At 37.7% G+C, this 14803-nt stretch overlaps 1 protein-coding gene across 1 annotated transcript; it reads right to left on the reverse strand.

The window, feature by feature from the left end:
* Window positions 1–13186: 13186 nt before the first annotated feature.
* Window positions 13187–14107, reverse strand: LOC146929425 (uncharacterized). The gene has a single exon (XM_085701358.1). It carries the CDS (start codon window positions 14012–14014, stop codon window positions 13679–13681), a length of 336 nt encoding a protein of 111 aa, XP_085557484.1. The 5' UTR covers window positions 14015–14107; the 3' UTR covers window positions 13187–13678.
* Window positions 14108–14803: the final 696 nt, after the last annotated feature.

The following is a 14803-nucleotide window of genomic DNA, read 5'->3' on the forward strand; positions in this document are numbered from 1 at the left end:
TCACTGACAATCAAGTGCTTGCTATCCATTAGGCTCTGAATATCATCTTGCACCACACAACAACCCATAGGATTTTGAAGACATTCTGAACAAGAAGCATGATTGTGTTTGAATAAAGAAGCCTGGCAAAGTTTAACATGTAGCGGTACCAAGGGAGAAACAACATTGCGGACATCCAACATGGGATCCCCTTGAGGAACAGGGATTCTTTCGAAAGCCTCGATCATGTTAACAGCAGCATGGTTTGGAAGTGGATTGTCAAGAACATGAGGAACACTATTTTCAAAAGTCAACCGTCCTTTTTCTATCAGGTCCTTTACAATATACTTCAGAGCATAGCACCCTTCAACATCGTGGCCTTGAGCACCCTGATGGAATTCACATGTGAGATCCTGTCGGAACCTGGGAGGCAATGGATTAGGCGGAGGCTTGCCTGGTCTAGTGACACAGTGTCCCTTAGCAAGTAAAGTTGGGAGTAGCTCAGCATACCGCATTGGTATTGGTGGAAAATAAGTCTTGGGCCAAGGACCCTGTTGTTGCTGCTGCTGCTGCTGTTGAGCAGGTGGCTGTTGTTGTACTTGTTGAGCAATGGCATTAACGGGCACTGGTGGTTGACCCGGTGGCAGAGGATATTGCCGATAGAATGGCGGGAAGAAAGGATGTTGAGAGTACTGCATGTATTGATAGGGCAAAGGTAATTGAGTAGCATTAACAGGTGTAGGCTGATTACCAGACACCATCCCTACTTCGGATTCTTTCCTCTTATGGTGGCCATTACCGTACTTCTTTGGTGCACTGGCTGAAGATTCACCCTTTTCAAGAACAATGATACCCTCTCTGACAGCCTCTTCTAGACGAGTTCCCATGGTAACCATGTCGGAGAAGTTGTTTGGAGCAGAGACTATCATTATTTCCTTATATTCCTTCTTCAGAGTCTTTAGGAATGTCTGTGTTAATTCTTCCTCATCAAGCCGAGGAGAAACAAGGGCAGCTGCCCCTCTCCATCTCTGGGCATACTCACGGAAGGTTTCATCTGATTTCTGAGATAAGGACTTAAGAGAATCCCTATTTGGCTTCAGACGGGAATTGAACTCATAATGACTTTCGAAAGCAGCAGCAAGTTCCTCAAAAGTATGGATATTGTCTTCGCTCAAACCAGTGTACCAATCTGCCGCATCTTCCGCTAGGCTGTCTTGGAAGCAGTGTATCATCAGTGCATCATTATCTGCATAATTGGCCATCTTTCGGACGTACCGAATGACATGGCTATGTGGACAAGAAGATCCATTGTATTTGTCAAAATCTGGCACTTTGAACTTCTTAGGAACCTCAAATCGGGATACCAAGCATAGATCACGAGCCTTAGCGGAAACACCGTTCCCACAGCTAGCTTTGACCTCACGGAGCTCTCCAGCCAACTCTCTTAACTGTTGTTTCATAGCTTCCATTACAGGGTCTTGTCCACGCGGAGTATCGACATCAATCACCTGTTGCACAGTGTGGATAATAGGATCGGTAACAGTAGTCACCTGAGGCATAGCAGTGGATATGGGAATCTGTCCTTGACCAGCAAACCCAGAGACACCAGCAGCAGTATTAGGAGAATAGAAAGCTGAGAGCCCATAGGGACGTCCATTGGGCATAACAAACCGAGCATCAGTCATCACAGTAGATAGTGGGATAGATGGAATCGCTTCAGTAGAAGCTGGGACAGATGTGGCTGGTTGTACTTGTGCAGCCATCAGAGCAGACATAGTGTCATGGGCCTTAGCCAAGTCTTCTTTCATAGCAGCCAATTCGGCACGGAGCTGAGCGTTTTCTTTTTCAAAGTTAGCCATAATTCTTCTCTTGTGAGATCTTGTTTGATGAACTCTATCTGGTTGGTAAACCTTGCGAACACGAGCCACTTTTCAGACTGCGGCGGACAAAACCAGGAGGCAATGAGCACGAGAGAAGTTTTTTGTGACCAATGAATGCATATGATGCATGAAATGTGTTAATGCATATGCAAAAGGACTCTTTCTCTTTTTTTTTGTGTTATCGAAGGGTTTTAGACAAATTAGAAGTTTGTAAACATTACTAAACAGCTGAAACATCAAAACCAGACAAAACAAACAAACATCATAGAGTCTTACAAGATGATTCCCTTTGAAATACTAAGCCAAGGGATAGACTTTGAAATGTAAAGCAGTAATAACAACTGGGAATAACAACAAGAAATGGAAATCCTCAAGTGTAGGAAGTGGGAGCATCATCCTCAGACTCAGACTCATAAATGCAGTATCGTGCATAGAAATCACGGGCACCCCTAGCCCTCTTGGAGTCCCTCATAAGCAATCTATCCTTTTCTTCAATTTCTTTCCGAGCTTTGGCCAACTCTTTCTTCAGTGTCATCACCTCATGAGTCTTCTGCTCATCCTTTCCATCCAAAGTCATGATCAAGTTCTCAGCCTCATAGTATCTAGTCTTCCACTGATGCTTCTCCCGACTCTCCATAGCTAGATGCTCCTGATACATCTCCTGAGTAGGTGGAAGTAGAGGCAAAGGCATGGTAGGAATAGATGCGGACACATATCTCATAGAGGGGTAAGGTATACCAATCTCCTCGGCTTGGTCTATCACCCACTGCGTATAGGCCTCATGAGCAACACCGGACCTTACACCCATATGCTTCACCTCTTTCTTTCGAAGTTTAGACCAAGCTTCCATGAAATCCTCTCTTATTCCTGTGGGAGCATTGGAATAGTGGAAGAAGTAGGGAGATGTGGCAAGATTGATGGGCTTTTCTTTCATCGGGAAACCAAATTGACGTAAGGCGAGCTCCGGGTTATAGTTGATTCCACCCCGGGTACCAAGAAGAGGTACATTAAGAAACTTCCCACCACCAAAGATAATTTCCTTAACTCTAGAAGCTGGAGTGAGCCAAACCACTTCATTAGGGGTGAGAGCCATAATCCTCTGTGAACTAGACCAATTCTCCGGATTGTCGTGGAAAGACTCCGGAAGGTACGAAATAAACCACCTATAGAGGAGAGGCACACAACAAAGAATGTATCCACGACCCTTGCCGGAACGATCGTGAATAGCATGGTATGTGTCAGCTAGCAAGGTAGGAACCGGACTCTTGGAGTGGAAGATCATAATAGCATTCATGTCCACGAAGCCATCAAGATTTGGAAAGAGAATAAGCCCATAGATGAGGAGTGCAAGAATAGCTTCAAGAGTGTCTTGACAAGTGGTATTGAGCTTGGCTTTCTCAAGAAGATACTCTGAAGTGAACCCTCGGATACGAGCCTTAGTGACGAGATTCTTGGAGACATCGGTGGTCTTGAGATAGAGATCTTTAGCAATAACCAACGGAGTAGGAGGATTCTCAAGTCCCGCGAAGGGTACCCCCTTAGCAATAGATAGACCCATCAAGCAAGAATAAGCCTCTAAAGTAGGTACCAACTGAAAGTCCGGAAAAGTGAAGCACCGATAGTCCCGATCATAGAATTGCACTAGAGTGTGCACAAGCTTCTCATCCACATTAGTCTGGAGAATAGTAAGTAAAGCCCCGTAACGATGTCGGAAACCAGTCGGATCCTCGATCTTGAGTGCTAAATCTCTCAAACTAGCCAAATCCACTTCCTTGAACTTGTAGGACTTAGTCTTCCCCATTCCTACAATGTTTACAAATTCAATTTATCTAAGCCCTTCGATAAAATGCATGGAAAAAGTTTATGCATGTATGCATGTATGCATGAATGCATGATTATGTTCAAGTTCGGAGAAAACATGGAAGGTTGAAGTTCAAAGTCGAGGAGGCATGGGTGGACACGGTGTCCGGTGAATCTAGGGCTTTAGGATAATAGTAACCGGGTTCTAAAAAGGTTCCCAAGTTGCAACCTCTCCGACGTATATCACGGTGTCACGAGACAACACTCGCTCCATGATTATACGTAAGAAGGTCTAACTTGAGTGTAGCATCGCGTGACAACTAAAACTCGAGACAACACTCGGTTTAGTCTCCGCACTACGTCCTAGAAAATGGCCATGGATGGGTTCGGTTATCTACGGTTCATAGCGTCATAGAACAATTAGAAGTAAAGTGCCTAAACGCGACAACACGCGCCGACAACATCACCTCCAAAATGCCTTAGCTATGTGGGATTGATCGCATAATCCAAAACACGAGGCAACCCCCGGAATGAATTGTCGATTATATCCCCCCTAAATCCTAAGTTCACTCAGCCCGGGTGCAGGACTTTTGATATTCTCACCCCACACGTTTGCAAGAATTTAAACATTTATTCACATAAGAAAGCAAGTAAAAGAAACAAGTAAACGAAGCGCAAGCGTGGAAATAAAGACTAGGCGTAACTCTCGAATCTCCCCAGTGAAGTCGCCAGCTGTTTTATCTTGGTTTTCGGGTGTCAAACATTGATTACGTTTGAACCTTTTTAACCGGTGATATCTTATTTTTTCTTGGGAAGGGAAAAAATAAGCAAAACCCTTGAGAATCGAGGTCCGGGAGTTATTTTCGCTACGGGAAGGTGTTAGGCACCCATAACGACTATAGTATCCTATAGGAACCGTCTTTAATTTCTACGCGCGCGCTTTATTTTTAAATGCTATTTGAAAGTGTTATTAAGCCTAAAGGTTTTCTAAATGAAGAATTGGAGGGAGAAGAATGTGTTTGAATTTTGTTTTGTTTGAATTGAAGGAATTTTGATTCCTTGCCTACGTACCCGTTTAAGGGATCAAATCCGCCGTAGTTCTCTTCCAAAAAATGTTTTTGTTTTTTTGTTGGTTGATTTTAAGTTTGAAAATTGGAATTTGAAGAATGGAGATTGAGAGGCCTTAAAGGCATGAGATTGAAGAAAAAAGTGAGGTTTGATTAGTTATTTTTTGAAAAAAAGGTCAAGTATGATTAATTTTCATTGAAATTTGATTAAGAAAATAAAAGGAAAATACAATGGGATTTTGATCCCAAGGTTTATTATGAAAAAAGGATTTGAGTGATGTTGTTCATATTTTTTTTGGAAAATTGATTTTTCTAAGTGTAAATCCTAAGCATTCATCTAAACATTCAATCCTAAACATATATCTAAACATGCATAACCTAAGCATATAGCTAAAGTGATGTGTGTGCATGTGTCGGTGCTTGTGTCGGTGTACATTGTTAGAGTCCATTATCCTTATTACATCATTGGCCTAGATACATGCTATGGTCTTGCAAGAAATTAAAAGCATAGGAAAAATATTACAAAATTCCTAAGTGTTACATTCTAAGTCTTGGTAAAAATTTAAATATACAAGAAATAAAGTGAGGGAGGAGTTGAAGTATGGAATGCTTATGAATGAATGAAACATGAAATGAAATGGTTAGTGGCATAAGGAAGAATAGGGATTGAAAATTATAAGCAAAAGAAATACTAAAACAAAAACTAGGCAAAAGTAATGAAATTTCTAACCTAAAAGTGGCAAAATATTCCTAAAACTTATCATAATGTTAAGACAAAGGCATGACCTATGACCCTCACATCATGTCAACTTTTCTAAAGGTCTTATCACACTACATAATATGAGGATTAGAAGTACACACTCAAGTCAAGAATTATGATAGGTCTTAGGCATATTTGGCACTTTATTCATGCACTAAAGTAATTACATAACTTGTAAAACAAGAAATCCACAAACCATTTCATAAGACAGTAAAACAACCACAAATTCAGGGGCATATCTATCACAAAATCACATATTAAGTACCCATATCATGCACCAATGTATCATTCTCAAAATCATAGCAAAATTCTTTGAAAAATAACAAGAAAAGTAAACAAGTAACAAGAATTAATACACATATTTTCCATCAAATTTTATTATGCAAAAGTATTATAAAAAAACCAAGAACATTATCAAGAACTTCATGGGAATTTATTTGGAATTTTTGCACAAAAATTTGACATGCAGGAGGTGTAAAAAGCCAGGTCCAGTGGTGCACATAGCAGGAGATCCAAAACAAACGAAAGAACTAAGCCCAACCCAAAACTGCATGGATCCTGGATCATCCAAGTGTATCAGGGACGTTGGATTGATCCAGGATCCTGAAACCCTAGATCAAACGGCGTACACACAAAACCAGTGAACCAAGACTGAACCAGACCGGTTCAGTCACTTATATAAAGATTGGTGGACCGGTCCACTTCATTATCTCTATGCATTTCTCTCTCCTCTCTCAGATTGCTCTCCCCTCTCTCTAGGTTTCCGTCGTCTTCTCCGGCGGGTTTCACCGCCGCCAGAGACCTAACCGTCACTCAAAACCACTAAAACTCTGTGATCTAAAGCTTTTCACCGTTTATTTTCCGTTCTAAACATGAATCAAACACCAGAAATCACAAAAAAAAACCCTAGATCTATGTAGATCGGACAAAACGTTTTGGATCTTGATACTTTTCGAAGAAAAATCATTCGAAATGTTTCGATTTTGTTATTTTTTGAAAGAAACCGTTTGAAACGTTTCGATCTAAGCGTTTTTCAATGGAATCAGTTCGAAATGTTTCGATCTTGATGCTTTTTTGAAGAAAGAGGTTCGAAACGTTTTAAACTTGATATTTTTTTGAAGAAATCAATTCGAAACATTTCAAACCACACTGATTCTTTACGATCTACATTGATTCTAACGTGAAAGTGTTCGTAAACAAAAGAGTACGAGATTATGAGAGAGAAAGATGAGTTTGACGGTTTACCTGCTGGAATTTGGAGGTTCGAGCAAAAGAATGGTGAGAAGATGATCTAATATCTTCTTCTTGCCTCTGGTGAACTTCTGGATTCGAACTTCAAAAATAAATCGAAGCTCTCTTCGTCTTCTCACTCTTCGTACTCTCTGGTTCTTTGATTTCTCTTCTTCTCTTCCTCAAACTCTCTGTGATCACACTGTTTTATCCTCTGGATGATTCGGTGTTGGAATTGCAGAGTTCACAATTCGATGATGATGATTCCTTTCGAATCTCTGAGAATTGCGAAGCAAAATCACCTTAATTTTGAACTGTTTTGGTTACGTAATTGTTGAACTTGAGCTTTTCGTGATGAAATTGGTACGGTTCTGTGAAGAATTGAAGTTGAATTGAGTTAAGGTTTATGATTTGGGGATGAAGTTCTTCATGAACTTCATCGTGTTTCTGGAAAACGGTTAGGGTTTGATCTTTGTGGAGAAGAGAGAGAAATGGAAATGTGTTGATGAGTTGGCTCCCAATGATTGATTCTGAATTGTGCAGTAAATGCACTATTTATAGCCTGCCATGTGTGATCCTGTGCCAATGCAAAAATGCCACCTGGACTTGGACTGAAATTCGAACAAAAGGACTGGATTTGGACTTGGGACCTTCTTGCAATTTTTGAAAGTTGGAGGACCGTTCTGCAATTAACCTAAAAAGGACTAAAACAAAAGTTTGACCTAAAAATTAAAAAGACCTAAAATAAAATGACACAAAAGGGCTAAAATGCAATTTTTAGAATTTTTAGGACTTAAAATGAAATTAAAATAAAATTGAATTAAAATTGGTAAAAATGAAAAATAACGTAAAGTGAAACGATTAAAAATGACAAAACGGACTAAAATGAACCAATTACTTAAATGAGGTACTTTAAAGTAACCTCTCTCTGCCGAAATTTCGTGTGAAATGACCAAAATGCCCCTAGGGACTAAAACGACTAAAAATGACTCAGCGGCAATTTTAAAATGATTTTTAACAGAGAACTAAAGCAAGTACTTATTTAAACCAAATGAAAAGACTCAGAAACAATTTTTAGAATTTAAACAGAGTTTTAACACATGAAAAGACTAAAATGCCCCTAGGGGCTAAACTGACTCAAAATGACTTCAAATGCAATCTTAAAAATGGATTTTGACATAGAATTGAAATAAGGACTCATTCAAACCAGTTGAAAAGACTCAAACAATTTTCAAAGATTGAAAGAAATTTTAACATAGGAAATGACTAAAATACCCTTCTATGTGAACTTTGCAAGTAATATTGAAATAAAATGCAGAGAAAGATGTAATTGATCAGAGACATATTAAATGACTTGAAATGCAAGAAAAGAAGAATGGAGCTAGTATTTTTAGGTCCAAAATTAGGGTATAACACCTGATATTGATGATCTCAATTGAAATGCATGGGAACGTTCTAATCATCTGGTGCAATCTTGGATCATCAATTCAGTTTCTGATTCAATTGCCCAAACTGTCGTTTTCTATGACACTGCTTATGAGGTATGGCAAGATCTTCATGAACGATTTTAAAAAGTTGATCGCATACGTATTGCAAATCTGCGTTCTTCCATCAATAATTTGAAACAAGGTACTAAGTCTATTCTTGAGTACTTCACTGAGATGAAGGCATTATGGGAGGAACTTTCCTCACACAGACCCATTCCCTCTTGTATATGTGTTCATGCTTGTCGTTGTGATGCTACTAGGGTTGCTAAAATCTACAGAAATGAAGATCAGATCATGCAATTTCTAACTGGTTTGAATGACAATTTTGGAGTTGTTAAAACTCAGGTTCTTCTTAATCCTCTTCCTTCTCTTAACAAGGTGTATTCACTTGTGGTAAAAGAAGAAAGCAATAACTCTTTACCTTCTTCAGTGTCTGTTTCTGATGATAGTACCAATCAATTGAATGCTTTTGAGGTTAAGAAATCGCAAGGGCGTGGTAAAGGTTCTTTCTTTAACTCTCAGAAACCAACAAGATACTGCACCTTTTGTCACAAAACCAATCACACAATTGATTTTTGTTATCAAAAGCATGGTCATCCTAGTTTTCCTAAGCAACAATCCAGAGTAAATGCTGCTTTTCATGATGGTCCTGATGAAAATAGCTCAATGGATCATGGTTTGGAGGTTTCCACTGGTTCTGGTAATGGTTTGTCTCCAGAGCAATATACTCAACTTGTATCCTTGCTGCAATAGGCAAATTTGGTTCCTTCATCATCTCTTCCCTCTACTTCAAATGCTACCACCAACCATATCCAAGCTACTCCCCTCATTTCTACCAGTATTTCTGCTTCTCCTTCAGTTAATGCAGGTATACCTTCTCTTCCAAATTACTGGCTTTTGGATTCAGGAGCAAATGAACATATATGTTGCAATATTTTTTACTTTAATTCTTTTCATAGAACTAAACATGTTTGTGTTAACCTTCCAAATAAAACCACTATACTTGTCCATTATGCTAGTAATGTTGTTTTTACTCCTCAATTTTATATCATAAATGTGTTATATTCACGTTTATGTTAGTTGAATCTCATGTCTGTTGCTAAACTTTGTGAGTCATTATCTTGTGTTTTGAATTTCTCTCATGACAAGTGCCTAATACAGGACCAAACTTCGTTGAAGATGATTGGTTTGGCTAATCAAGTGGATGGTCTTTACAGATATACTCCTGCTTCTGATGCTTGTTCCAACAATTTTATGCTTTCCACAAATAAATCTTGTATTTCTTCATTTTCTGTTAGTTGTAATTCAAGAAATTGTATTCTTGTTGCTGCCTTATGGCATTTTAGACTTGGTCATCTCTCTAATCAAAGAATGACCAAGATGTTTCGCTTATATCCATCTATTGTTCATAATAATAAAGAAATTGTGACATTTGTCATTTTTCAAAGCAAAAGCATTTACCTTTTTCATCTAGTATGTCTCATGCTTCTGCTAACTTTGAGTTGCTTCATTTTGATATATGGGGTCCTATTTCTATATCATCTGTTCATGGTCACAAATATTTTCTCACCATAGTGGATGATCATAGCAGATTTCTTTGGATAATTCTTTTAAAATGCAAAGTCAGAAGTTTCTAATCATGTGAAACATTTTATTCTCATGATCAAAACTCATTTTCACATCAAGCCTAAATTTGTTAGATCAGATAATGAGCCTGAGTTCCTTCTTCATGATTTCTATGCTTCTCATGGCATTGTTCATCAAAAGTCATGTGTTGAGACTCCTCAACAAAATGGTCATGTTGAAAGAAAACATCAACATATCCTTAATATTGGTAGAGCACTATTGTTTCAATCCAAACTTCCTCCTTCCTTTTGGTCTTATGTTGTTCTTCACATTGTTTTTCTAATTAATAGAGTTCCTTCTCCATTTTAAAACAATATGTCTCCTTATCATGTCATGTTTCACAAACTTCCTAATATACAACTTTTCAAAGTGTTTGGTTGTCTATGTTTTGCTTCCACCCTACAATCTCATAGGTCAAAGCTTCAACCTCGTGCTAGAAAATCTTTGTTTTTAGGTTATAAATCTAGATATAAGGGTTACCATCTTCTTGATCTCAATACCAGAGAAATTTTTGTTTCCAGGCATGTTACTTTCTATGAAACCATTCTTCCCTATAGGTTCACTCCCTCTTCAACTACTCCTAGCTGGGAATATTTTTCCCCTTCCACTACAGACACTTTGACTCCTATCCATGATGCTTCCTCAACCCCTCCTGATCCTCCTTTCATTGATGACCCTATCCCTCATTCATCTTCTTCATCTGTCCCTCCTTTACCTAGAAATTCTACTAGAAATAAAACTACACCTTCATATTTGCAAGACTATGTATGCAATAGTTTTCAATCCACCACTTACCCTATTTCTTCTTATCTCAATCATAATAAATTGTCTACTAATCACTCTTCTTTTGTTTTATCCTTACATACACACAATGAGCCTAAAACTTATGTTGAAGCTAACAAGCTTGAATGTCGGAAGAAAGCGATGCAAGTTGAGTTGATGGCTCTTGAACAAACTGGCACTTGGACTCTTGTGCATTTACCTCCAAATGTAAAACCCATAGGATGCAGATGGGTATTCAAAATCAAGCGTAATGCTGATGAAAGCATTGAGAGATACAAGGCGCGTTTAGTTTCCAAAGGGTACACACAAATTGAAGTTCTTGACTATTTTGATACATTCTCCCCAGTTGCAAAGCTCACCACTGTCAGACTGGTTATTGCCTTACCCTCCATTAAGCACTGGCATCTTCATCAGCTTAATATTAATAACGCTCTTCTTCATGGAGATTTACATGAAGATGTTTACATGTCTTTACCTCCAGGCCTTTCAGTTTAAAGCCCTAACACTGTTTGTAAACTCAATAAATCTCTTTATGGTCTCAAGCAAGCAAGTAGGAAGTGGTATGATAAACCGACTTCTGTTCTTATTCAACACCACTATACTCAAGCTAATTCTGATCATTCTCTCTTTATCAAGCAAACTGGTATTTCCTTCACCATTTTACTTGTATATGTGGATGATATTATCCTTGCTGGTGACTCTTTAGAAGAATTTACATCTATTAAATCTATTTTGGACACTTTGTTCAAAATTAAAGATTTGGGACAGTTAAAATTCTTCCTTGGGCTTGAAGTCGCTCATTCTCATCTTGGCATCTCTATTTGTCAGAAGAAATACTGCTTAGATTTACTTGCAGATTCAGGAACTATAGGATCTAAGCCTGCATCTACCCCTTCTGACCCTTCTCTCAAGTTACACAATGATGGTGCATTACCTTATGAAGACATTTCCTCCTACAGAAGGCTGGTTGGTAGACTACTCTATCTAAACACCACCAGACCAGATATTACCTATATCACACAACAATTAAGTCAATTCCTTTCTGCCCCAACACATACTCATCATAATGATGCATTAAGAGTTTTGAGATACTTGAAGAATTGTCCAGTCAGAGGTTTATTCTTTCCCATAGATTCACCTCTTCACTTGCAAGGATATTCAGATGCAGATTGGGCAGATTGTGTTGATACTAGGAGATCCATCAATGGCCAATGTTTCTTCTTAGGGAATTCATTAATTTCTTGGAGAACAAAGAAACAAGTAACTGTTTCTAGATCCTCTTCTGAAGCTGAGTATCGTGCTCTAGCTTCAGCCACTTATGAACTTCAATGGTTGATTTACCTTCTTCAAGACCTCCATGTTTCCTGCACCAGACCTCCTGTTCTTTTTTGTGACAACCAGAGTGGTTTGCATATAGGCACTAACCCTGTCTTTCATGAACGTACCAAACACTTGGAGATTGATTGCCACATAGTGAGAGAAAAACTGCAGTCTGGCATCCTCAAACTTCTTCCAGTTTCCTCTCAAGAACAAGTTGCTGATTTCTTCACCAAGGCTTTTCATCCTCAACCTTTCACTCTTCTTTTATCCAAGCTGGGCTTGCTAGACATTTATCAACCTCCAGCTTGTGGGGGGCTATTGGATAATACACATAATAAGGATATAACTTGCGCCCCAAGCAACTGAACTTTAGAGTGTTTTAGTTACACTATAGTACGGCATTACTTCAGTAGCTTATCATGTACACTCATATTTGTATATAAACCAGTTGTACCTTCAGTTACAAGCAATGAGAATAAACACTTTTCATTCACACTATTTCCCTCTTAATACAGCTTATTGTGTTGGTTTTGTTGTTTTGTTTTGATTAGGTTTGATGTGTGTTTGTAATTTTGTAATTTTTTAGGTCTTGTAATATTCTGGAATTTGGTGTGTTGGAGTGGAGTTGCTGAAAAATAGTTATGAAATTTTGTAACTTTATGAAACTTTGATTAAGATGAAGATGAAGATGAAAGAAAGATGCGGATGAAGAAGATTGGTAGGGGAAGAAGATGAAGAAATAAAATTAGGTGGTTGTGGTTTATTATAAGCTATAATAGACCCCTCCATGATCCAACAATCTTCATTTAAAAAAAAAATCAAACGGTTAAAATTACAAATTTTAATAAAGTTTATGGTAGACCACCTACAAAGTTTGGTTCACCTTAGACATTTAAGGTTAAAAACTAACATAAATGACCACAAGGAGGAAGACTTATGGGACCAAATTGACACACTTATTAGTTAAGGGGCCAAATTGAGAAAATAAAATAAATTAAGGGACCGGAAGATGTATTAAGCCTATAACTTTTGACTACTATTTTCTTTCTTTCTTTAACTTCAGACACGGTTTTAAGGGTTTCTTGTGCTTTGTGGTGTTCAAGTTAATCACCAGCCATGTTTGTAAGTAGTACTAGTAATACAAACTGACATGTATCGAATCTCTATATGCCATACATATTCTTCATCCAAATAAAAGGAAATTTGCGTGAACCAATTCGCTGTTCACAACGTGTCAAGATAATTATGTGACTATATAAATTGATAGCCATCATTTTATTGAATGCTGAAAAACAACCTAATATCTGATGACTAGAAGAAAAATCATAGTAAACGGTAGAAGTATATATATATTAGATTAAGCTTTATTTACAGAACAACTGATACCCATATATATCATAGCAATCTCTCATCATCAATCAACCATATGAAGACTAATTCTAAAACCCTTTGCTTATTGCCCTTCTGAAATGATCGGAAAGAATAACATATAATTAACATTGGAAAGAGATTAATAAATTAAATCATCCCAATCTCAAAGAAAAGACAACTCTTACTCCACTCCTATGAAGCACGGACACTCCTCGGATTAGCCGTGTCCCGTGTCGTGTTCGACACCGACACGACACTGACACCTATAATTACACTGAATTATGTGATTTTCTCAAATTATTAGCAGTGTCGGCGTGTTAGTGTCTGTATCGTGTCCGTGTCCGTATCCGTGCTTCATCGCTCCACTCATCATCCTCAAAGGATCTTCCTAATAGGAACAGGAGAGCTAGCAGAAATAGCAGACTTAGAATTACATGATCTAAAAGAACCAGTTCTCATAAACAACAAAACAGAGTTAACAATTTTCTTGACCTTAACAGCAACCCTTTTTATCTTAGGTCTTTTAGGCTGTTCTACAAAAGTATTCAAAGAAGATAATTTGTATGTTGTGAGAAAGATTTTCCTTTGTTTGGCTCTTCTGCGTCTGTAGCTTACTGATTTGAGTGTTTTCTCTTTCCCTTGTAAACCAAGAAGCTCATATCCTTGCCTCCTGCTGAAGGTGAGAGTGGTGTTGCGAACAAGTGTGTTCATGGTTACAACAACTGAATCTGAAAAGAAAGAAAAAAAGAAAAAAAACAGAACAAAAATAGGAGTGTTCTTTTTCCTTCTTTCGGTTCTGTTCTATGCTTAAAAAGTTTATACTTTGGATACTATCTTCCACAATATGTAGGGGACCAACTTTTATGGGTTCTTTATATATTTGTTTCCACTCTATCTTCTAGAGTATGTTTGACCGTTCTTTCTTTCTTTTTTATTTTTTTCTTACTTGGCGGGCGAACCTACATTGTTTTTTTTTTTTTTTGATCAGGTAGCCTAGTGGCTAGAATTCACCTTATAAGGTGAATAAGTGGGGTGTCTGGGGTTCGAACCCCGGCCCCTTATATACATTGCATTATAAGGTAGCTCAGTTGGTAGGACAATGCATTATATACATTGTTATATGTGTAAAATACTACTATAATTTTATATGATTTGGTTTAGTGCTCGTGGTTGGTTGTTGTGCATGTGATCACTTTCTAATTGTATTTTTTTGCATTAATTGGAAAATTTTATATTAATTAAAATGGTTTAAGGTTTATTGAAAATTAAGAGGATATTACGTTTGATTTTCCCTGGTCTTTTTAACTAAAGGGTTATGTTAACTTGTGATTTAAGGGCACAAATTTAAAAGTTTAAAATAGAAATAAAATTTAAATTTTATATTAAAAATATAACTTTTTTGAAACTTTTAAGACACTAAATACACAATTTTTAAGGAAAAACCTTTAATATTTGGTTTATTATTTTATGTCCCCAATAACACTTGTTAGCGAGACCCAT

This window comes from Medicago sativa, chromosome 4 (genome assembly GCF_051527215.1).
Source record: "Medicago sativa cultivar Bolivia chromosome 4, Bolivia_mono, whole genome shotgun sequence".
NCBI classification, from domain to species: Eukaryota; Viridiplantae; Streptophyta; class Magnoliopsida; order Fabales; family Fabaceae; genus Medicago; species Medicago sativa.